The sequence below is a fragment of the Mugil cephalus genome, chromosome 5, assembly GCF_022458985.1.
Source record: "Mugil cephalus isolate CIBA_MC_2020 chromosome 5, CIBA_Mcephalus_1.1, whole genome shotgun sequence".
NCBI classification, from domain to species: Eukaryota; Metazoa; Chordata; class Actinopteri; order Mugiliformes; family Mugilidae; genus Mugil; species Mugil cephalus.
In genome coordinates this window covers 2,615,281-2,624,874 of record NC_061774.1, presented here as the reverse complement: position 1 = coordinate 2,624,874, position 9,594 = coordinate 2,615,281, and the positions used below count along the sequence as shown (strand labels likewise).

At 42.1% G+C, this 9,594-nt stretch overlaps 2 protein-coding genes across 2 annotated transcripts; both read right to left on the bottom strand.

The window, feature by feature from the left end:
• Nucleotides 1-858: 858 nt before the first annotated feature.
• Nucleotides 859-7,644, bottom strand: LOC125007742 (heterogeneous nuclear ribonucleoprotein A0-like). The gene is made up of 4 exons (XM_047584493.1): nt 7,504-7,644; nt 6,400-6,550; nt 5,997-6,103; nt 859-2,114 (listed from the first exon to the last, which is right to left on the bottom strand). Exons 3-4 carry the CDS (start codon nt 6,040-6,042, stop codon nt 1,006-1,008), a joined length of 1,155 nt encoding a protein of 384 aa, XP_047440449.1. The 5' UTR covers nt 6,043-6,103; nt 6,400-6,550; nt 7,504-7,644; the 3' UTR covers nt 859-1,005.
• Nucleotides 6,881-8,660, bottom strand: LOC125007743 (heterogeneous nuclear ribonucleoprotein A0-like). Its single transcript, XM_047584494.1, has one exon. It carries the CDS (start codon nt 8,579-8,581, stop codon nt 7,685-7,687), a length of 897 nt encoding a protein of 298 aa, XP_047440450.1. The 5' UTR covers nt 8,582-8,660; the 3' UTR covers nt 6,881-7,684.
• Between the last annotated feature and the right edge of the window lie 934 nt (nt 8,661-9,594).

Sequence of the window (9,594 nt, the reverse complement as noted above, 5' to 3'; positions counted from 1 at the left end):
TTTACACTTGCATAACAGGGATTTATCCATGGTCCAATAAATAGCCTTGGAAATGGCTAATTATTTATGTACATAAATTTCCACATTTTACCCATTTAATCATCAAGTCATTTCAATTAAGTCTACCATATCGCACCTTACAAAAAAGTCTTTCCAGTATAAAATGGCCGATGACTGGAAACGGATTTATAGGCAATGCTTCCACCTGGTGGTTGTTTTATGAACTTGATCCAACCGTATGAATAAATTATCTTAATATTCTACCTGCTGAAATGTAATTATTTGATTTAAATTAAGACTGAGAGATTAGATTAGATTTTCAAAACATTAAAAACTTTAATAAAAGCAGAATAAAACATAGGGGTGAACTGAACACATGATTTCAAACTGTTTTTAATCTAAACAAAAACCAGTAATAGGACGGGAAAGTGGGGAAAAACAAAAACAAATCACAGACAACAGTCCGTGGCATTTCTCCAGAAAAAAAATACTCTGCCACGAAAATGTTTTAAGATCAAGAAACTCAAGCAATCGAGTCCCATCCTGCTGCCCGACACTGCCACCAACTGCACTGAAAACCCTGAGCTTATGATGCAAAATTAACAGACAAAATCTGGCTGGTTTTGCAGGACAAACAAAACTCAACATTTGAGATGAGAAGCAGTGACTGAAGTGAATTACGGCTTTACAAATGGTTTAAAACAAGTCTTTCCCCCTTCAACATAACAAAATACAGTTCAATAATTCACAATTCTTAGTAGTAAAGTCCATAATGTGTGGCATAAGAGGACAGATGGATGCCGGGTGGGGGCCGATAGGAACCAGAGGACAGTCATTCATTCCGTGTGGGTGATGGGCACTGCTCTCTTAAATTGAATTCAACAAAGGCCCCCTTCTTCACCCCCACCTGGGATTGTGTAATGTGTGTATGTGTGTGTGTGTAATTCAAGTTCATATCAATCAAAAATTTCCCTATGAACATCTCACAATTTGAGGGAGGAGGCACTAATAGCCACCGCCGTATCCACCACCCCTGCCGTAGCCCCCACCGCCGCCGCCTCTGTTGTATGGAGCCCCGCTCCTGTAGGAATAGTTGCCCCCTTTCATTGCTCCGTAATTGGACTGCTGCTGTCCATAGCCGTCCCCAAAGTCACCGTTGCTGTAAGAATCTCCCATCTGGTTGTCGTACTCTTCGTATCCACCGTAGCCTCCCCCGTAGCCTCCGCCGCCGTTGTATCCCCCGCCATAGCCGTAGCCACCTCCGTAATTACCGCCGTAGCCTCCCCCGTAGCCGCCGCCTCCTCTTCCGCCGCCATAGCTCTGCATCCCTCTTCCTCGACCTCTACCGCCCCTGCCGCCGCCGGTGGACATCTCCTGCTTGGTCAGGGCTTTCTTCACCTCCACCTTGTTCTCGTTTATGGTGTGGTATTTGGTCAGCACGGCTTTGGTGGCGGAGTCGGTGTCCTCGAAGTAGACAAAGCCGAAGCCTCTCTTCCTGCCGGTTTGCTTGTCGGAGATGATCTCGGCCTTCTCCACCACGCCGAACTGCGAGAAGTACTCGGTCAGGTTGTCGGCCTCGATGTGGTCTTTAACGCCGCCGACGAATATTTTTTTCACGTTGGCGCTGATGTCCGGGTTCTGTGTGTCCTCTCGCGCCACGGCCCTTTTGAGCTCCACGGTGTTGCCATCGACGACATGTGGCTTAGCCGCCATTGCTGCGTCGGCCTCCTCCGGCGTCGAGTAGGTGATGAAGCCGAAGCAGCGGGACCGTCCGAGCTGCTGGTTCATGACCACCACGCAGTCGGTGAGAGAGCCGAACTGCTCGAAATACTGGCGGAGTCCATCGTCTGTAGTCTGCACGTTGAGTCCTCCAACAAAAAGCTTGCAAAGTTTGGCCGTCATGATTGAATTTCTTCTGAGGAGGATAGCGTGCTGAGTCCGTCCCTCTTCTTCTTCAATGAACCACGTCAGGGCGGGCCGTTTGACTCGCTGCGCTCCGTAAGACGTAGCTCTCGCTGATTGGTCTACTTTGAAATATCCCCACCCACATTGGCGCGCGAGGTCTCCACTGTGCCGCTGCCTTCCCGTCCGGTCGGAAACATTAATTTCAACTCCTGAAACAAGGGACAGCATGGTCGTTCATTTTGTTCCGACTCCACCACAAAGCACGCAAATAAACCTGCACCCCAAGTAAATATTATTTCACATAGCTGTATAGCCACTAAAGACGGCCCATATATATTATTTAAATAGTATAGAAGCCGGCGTTTTTTTTTTGTTCGTTTCAGATTAAACCAGAAAGTAGCACCTTGAATAAGGATTGTTCTAAAACTAGTAAAAAATGGTGGAGGTTTTCAATAGGGGATTCGTCTTCCTGCTGAATGTTGTAAAATTATCCACAGAACCACACATTACTGCAATGTACTGTGTTATGAATTAATATGAAACCCAAGGTGTAATGCATGAATGCAGAACTTGATATAATAACACAAGATTAAAAATGTTGACCACCTACCATTTTTTTCTTGTTACTTAATGTGCATTTTATGTAAAAGCAGTTACAAACATTTCAGTGCTTCGCCATTAATGTAACATTCTTTTGCTATTTTAATATTTGTTTTGTCACACAGATTTTGAACTCACAAAAATATATACTTATTGGCCAGCTTGTTAGGTAGATCTGTTCAACTAATGGTTAAAGCAATTATGCAGTTAGCAACTTGGTGCATTTATGCAGGTAGACAATGGTCACAATGATTAACTGATATTTAAAGTAACAAATACAATGGGAAAGAGAGGAGATTATTCACCCAGAAACCTCTCTGGGGGTCTACAGAGAACAGAACAACTTGCAAGGGCTCAACCAAAAAGGAAAAATATTGCCATTTTCAAGTAAATAAAGTTTTAGTCTTTGAGTCTCAATATCTGCTGCAACATTAAGACCATAGGGTCAGAATTAGACGTAAACATGAAAGCAGGGATGCCCTTGTATCAACACTTCAGGCTGGTGATGGTGGGGTAACATTATATGTGATGTTTCCTTGGCACACTTTGGCCATCTTATTTTTTTTAATGCCACAGCCTACCTGTTTATTGTTGCTCATGATGAATCCCTTTGTACAGATCTCCTAATGTGCCATGAAAGAAAACTAAGATCATCTCAAACTCGTTTCTGATACGTAACGATGAGTTCATTGTACTCAAATGACCTTCACAGGGGCCAGATCTCAATCCAGTAGAACACCTTTGATGAAAAGGAGGTTTGAATCATTGATGTGCAGCCGATAAACCTACAGTAACGCTGTAATGCTTTCACATCAATATGGACCAAACTTTCCAGCACTTTGTTGGAACTATGGCACCAAGAACAAAGGCAATTATGAAGATAAAACGGCCCAATCTCCTATTAGCAAGGTGTAAATAATAATGTGGCCAGTGAGTATACGTACACACACCAAAAAGTCCAACACACTGTACTACCAAGTAATAGAATCTTGGGTTAGATGAATCCTGAAATAAAAAGAAAACACATCCATCTTGATTGTTTAGTGTAGTCGGGCTTTTCATAATTGAATTACTTGAACCACCTCCCTCACTCCAGGCTACCAAGTTTTAAAAAAAAAAAAAAAAAGTCCATAGCACATTAACATGTTACAGCATGCATGCTTTGAACCACCACCAGCCATATGAGCTGTTGCCACTCCTTTATTATCAGGAAGGCTGTAATATGATGTCCAGGCTTCATCTATGCAGTTTTCAACTCTTTTTTTTGATGCGTCCAAATCGAAAATGAAATAAAAATACTTGAAATGGCACCCTGCAACTCTGACACATGGCAACTGTCAGAATTCATAATTCCAATTCAGGAGATCCCCAATTTGTTTACACATACCTCCGTACACTTTTGGGACATCACAAGGTACAACCTCGTGGAAACTTGGTTGTGGAGTTTGAATATTGAGCAGTCAGAACCACCACCTCAGTATTTTTCAGGTTTGTCCAGTCAAACTGCACTTTCCTGTATCCACAGGTCCCCAACAAGTATTCAGTTTCAACTTGTTGCATGTTATATGGATTTATCCTCCTGCCAGGTTTCAAACTATTGCACAGAATCGTATCTGTAATGTTCCAAGATAGGCATCCATACGCCGGCAAAGAAGGAAATCTTTATCTGCCACAATACGTCTCCCATCACAATAAAGCCCAAGAAGTCATAATTTAGACTGCAAATAGGCTTTTTAGAAATTGTGTGGTTTCTGTTACATTCCAACTTGGCTGGATGAAACCAATACATCCACCAACCCTCTGCAAACCTCACATCACAAACATGGCAAATCATCAGTGGACCAGTTCACCACCGTCGTCATCAACAGGGGAGGCATGCAAACAAAACTACCCGCAATGTAAGAAAGTAACATAAGTCTCTTGGTATATGAAAATATAAAGATTTATTGTGGATTCATAAAAAGCATGGCCAACATAACAGGTTTCATTTCCTATGATGTGGTCCAAAATCGTCAAGCAGCATTACCCTATGAAGAGAACAAGTAAAATTTACACTCATCACATTACCATGACATCTTCTGTCAAACATTAACTCAAGTCACACTGGGCCACAATTTAATGGAGCATTATGGTTTTGAATTTAATCTTATATTTTTGAATGCAACCATGAAACCAATCTCACTTTAAGTTTAACACTCACATATTACCACTAAAGAGCCCTTATGTTTTAATAAGCCAATCTGAGTGCACTCCAGGCATTTTGTTCAATTTGAACAAAATGTAAAATGCAAAAAGGCCTCATGTACTTCAGGAGTTGGTCGACCTTTCTGTCGTCAGACTTAAAGACAAAAACACGCCAGCAGCCTTAAACATGCTGTCAACTCTGCTTTTCAAATTGGGAAAAGTATCTACAGTTTACAGCCACCCCCCAAATCCTGGTTGGAGGAGACACTGGCTAAGATTTTACAACACTGTTTTACCTCACTGCTTGGTCCTCACTTAACTAGGATCAGATGCTGAAAGCAATTTGCTATTTATCAGTTCCTAAAATGTGATAACATCTACAAAGGTTTTGTACAATGTAGATAACATGTACTTACATCAAGTCCAGAGATGCGACGCAGCCCACTCTGCAGTCTTAAACCAGTATCTAATTAATTATTTACAGCCTGTGCTTTAAGATGCATAGGTCTAAATGCAGATAGTGTTGCATACTGAACTGCGGCATCTTTTACTTGATAGTCAAGATGATGCTCATCGCGCTTCAAAATTCTTCCTAGATTCGTAGACATTGGACAAATATTCATTAATGTACAAATTGTACTTGTGCGTTAGTTCTTCACTTCCTGTGTTACCAAGTAAAGCAGAATACGCAGTTACCGTGTCTCATCTTGAAAGTCTGGCGACAAATGTCGATCATTTATAGGTTGGACTCCCAACTACCTTTATTATTGACCTCAGAAGAGTATATAAGGTGACCGTCGCTCTGGTTACGTTCTAGTTTTAGTTCTTGTTAAAACTACTGTACAAATAAAACACATGTTTTGTATAACATTTAGTAGATTTTGAATCCCAAAGTGCCAAAACTCAGACTTCTCCCAGCACTTCATCTTTTACCATAGACGCCCTGCTGCAGCATTTAAACCATGAAATCTAGACGTGCATTTTGTTTTGCCATTCATAAATTAATTTGTCTCATTCAGCCAAATAATGTTTGCAGTGGTGATGACAGGAGAGAAGATCTAGTTTTGATTGGCATTTATGGCCAATTAGAAAATAGAATAGTAGTTCACCTACAAACATTTACGACAGATGGGGCGATGGAACCAGACACATTAAATCAGTGCTGGTCACTGGGAGAACATCATTAATAGCACTGAGTTATCAAAACTCCCCAAAACCCTGAAACTCAACGCATCTCAAAACCACGTTAGACTCTTTGAAGTACTTAAGACCGCACTGGGGGAATCCTTTGTGAAAAGTGACTTCACCTGAGGGGGAGAAGGCACAACCACTCTCCGGGCCCCCCGACAGCATGGAGACACAACACCCCACCGTTTTCGGGGTGATGTCCTCGTGCCCAGGTTACCGTAGCAACCTGGAGAAGATGGGAGAAAAGAAAACTGAGTGAGATGGTGGATAGTGCAAAGTTTCTCTGGAGGAGACACCAATCTACTTGTGCCATTAATTTGTGTCTCCTCACACCCACTTTAAAGTTTGTTATAGACCAAATAAAAGCCCCCCCTTTTTTTTATTTTAATATTAGCTATATTAGACGCATTGATCCGATTATAAGTTAAGATTAAATAATGGCACACGTGTGCACCATCTCCACAGATAGATATTCCATACATTGGCGACCAACACAGAGTGAAGACAGGTTGATTTACATACCTAGTTTGCTGGATGTGGATATCCTAAAGAGATATTTCAGACTCCTATCACAATCGACCCCAGGTAATCAACAGGGTCCTGATGTAGCCTACAAACAAACTGCTACGGCTATTTTGGCTGGGATAGCCTACAGGAATACGAGTAAGAACACCTAAATGTAGGAATAATCAAAGATAAATATCAGAGGCCCCATGTCCACATATAGATATGTATTCATGTATGTAAAAAAGAAAATATATTTGAGATTAGCAATATTTAACAAAAAAAACTACATAAGTTTAAAAAAAGAAAACAAGGTCACACCCTTCAAAGCCTACATGCATTGGCTGTGGGTAGACTAAAACCATGTTACCATTTCACCCACCTGAGAGTAAGAGAATAAACTGTGGGAATGATGCCATGTAACTAAAGACCATGATGAAGTCACTTATAAACCTGTGGATAAACTTGAAGCCTTGTTAAATAAGTAAAATAACTAAGCTAAGTGGTATAACGTTTTATTTAAAATGAACATACATAAGCATATCAAAGTGTTTTAACAGTAGGTTTTGTTCTCCAGACATGAAAGTATACAATATACATAAGATTTTACTACAGGTAATGGAAATGAACAATATTTAGACTGAAACTATTACTAAGTGAGAGGAGGAGTTTGAGTACAGTATGGGGAAGGAAACAGGGAAACTGGATCCTGCAGTGTCAAGTTCCTGCCTTTGCTGAATGACCCAAGTAAGTAATTATACAAAATTGATGTTATCAGTATTGACAGAGCTATGAAATCCACAGAACATGCTTTTTCATCCTCATACATAGAAATGGTACCAAGTTCACTCCACAAAACAAAAGTCGAATCTAATTGCTTAAAATGCAAATATTAAAAATAATCAGAACTTGTCAGCAAAACAATCCTACATCGAAAATGTCAAAACAACGAGTGAACGCAAATAAAAAATAATTCAACTCTAAACCACAACTACACGCCGGTGGCGTGGGTACATAAAAAAGGGATCATTGTATGCTTTATTCTTCATTGTAACGTGTCCTAGTTGAAGGCAACAACCGCTGCTCGTTATTATCAGGTGTTCTGGGAAGTGACCTTCCTACCTGTTTGGGTTTTTGAGGTCTTCATTATGAATAGGGGGTCTCTGTGTCCGTATCTCTGCCATGGTTGGGTATCACGGCAGACGCCCAGTTACTGACTTTGAGTATTGACGTCCAAATCCTGGCTTGGAGTATTTGTGGCAGGGGGTGGGGTGGTCGCTTTTCATTGTGCATTGTGTTTCACTTAATAGCCGCCGCCATAGCCTCCCCTGGGGTAGCCGCCACCGCCGCCTCCTCTGGTGTAGGGAGCAGCGCTCCTCTGGCCGCCGAAAGGTGGTCCCTTCATGGGGCCGTAGCCAGAAGAATGCTGGCCGTAGCCGCTGCCAAACTCATTGTAGCCGTTTCCACCACCATAGCCACTTCCCTGGTCTCCATATCCACCCCCATAGGGTCCTCCATACCCTCCGTAGCCACCACAGTTGTAGCCTCCGCCATTTCCGTAGTTGTAGTTTCCGCCATAATCCCTGCTGCCGTAGCCATTTTGATTTCCTCTCATGCCTCTACCGGGTCTGCCTCTCGGCGCCATGGCGTTTCTGTTGGCTGCCTGCATCTCCTGTTTGGTCAGAGCTTTCTTTACCTCAACTTTGTGTCCATTGACGGTGTGAAATTTCACCACAACCGCCTTGTCGGCGGCGTCGTGATCGGTGAAGTACACAAAGCCGAACCCCCTCTTCTTTCCGGTCTCCTTCTCAGAGATGACTTCGGCCTTCTCGATTTGGCCGTACTGAGAGAAGTATTCGGTCAGATGTTCCTCCTCGATGTCGTCTTTCAGGCCACCAACAAAGATTTTCTTCACCTTTGCGAGGGCCTCCGGTTTGTTGGCGTCTTCTCTCGCCACGGCTCGCTTCACCTCGACAGCGTTGCCGTCGACGGTGTGAGGCCTAGCCGCCATTGCTGCGTCGGCCTCCTCCGGCGTGGAGTATGTTACAAAGCCGAAACAGCGGGACCGCTGCAGCTGCTTGTTCACGACGACAACACAGTCGGTGAGCGTACCATACTGCTCGAAATACTTGCGCAGGCCATCGTCATCGGTGTCTACGTTTAGACCGCCGACGAAAAGTTTACAAAGCTGGTCACTCATGTTTGAAAAATGGCGAGCTGGTGTTCAGAGGACAGTTATAACAACGCGCTGATCTCAAAATGGCGGCGAGGGACGAACGCAGCTTAATTTATATCAGACGAGCTGTGACGACGGTTTAAAGCTGGATGACGTCGTTTCCGCTCCACTTTTCTTTATTTGTAGAGAACAAGGGCATCAGATAATCTGTTTATAACGTATGAAACTACATCATAAAATAACGACCATTAAACACTAAGGAAAAATAAGTGTATTTTTGATATTTATTGCATCCTACAAATAAAAATTCAAATCCACACACGTTCACATGTTCTTGAGCAAACCTTACTTTAACCCACGTATATTTTCGAATCTGATAATTTAACAAACAACTTTCTCTTGTTAAATAGGTTGTTGATACTGGTTTCTGACAGCCTTCCGACCAATTTATATCTCCCACCCATTACATCTTCCAATCTGGGCCTCAGTTCTTTATTTGTTTTTGGATTGAGATGATGCTTCAAGGTATCAGTACATCAGGCAAAGAGGTAATTTCATCATAGTTATCAGTAGCATTGTAGCAAACAGTTTTCAAAATGTGAATTTATTTTTAATGTTTTATTTTAGCTCTTGTTTTGTATTCATGATGACCAAGCAACTTTTGTCCCCCCCAGTGTGTTTTACTATTTATAAAGCCTTGAAATAGCGATTACTTGAATTGTACAATTCTTTTTAGAATCCATGGACAGTAGACCCAAGTTAAATTTGACTCTAAAGGACAATAGGAAAATTAGCAAGTCAAGACAATCAAATTTAAGATGTCCCTATGGCCTTGGGAAACCTGTAGCATTTTATTTTCACTACCTTTCACATTTGCTTATAAAACAGTGAATCAATCAGTCAAATTTTCTGGTCAGTCAAATATGCCAATTGCTTTCATCCAACTGCCATGGTATCTACTTCACAGGTAAACGATCAGGCACAAGATGAATTACCATCTGTATACCTTTGTAGACCAGGAGACACCCACACACACA

Bases quoted from the DNA above. Each gene is read 5' to 3' on its own strand.
- LOC125007742 (XM_047584493.1), bottom strand. From the start codon at position 6,042: ATGCTGTCGGGGGGCCCGGAGAGTGGTTGTGCCTTCTCCCCCTCAG. The intron at 2,115-5,996 runs GTGAAGTCACTT...CCCTTGTTTCAG, and splicing joins TTGTGCCTTCTCCCCCTCAG to GAGTTGAAATTAATGTTTCC.
- LOC125007743 (XM_047584494.1), bottom strand. From the start codon at position 8,581: ATGAGTGACCAGCTTTGTAAACTTTTCGTCGGCGGTCTAAACGTAGAC.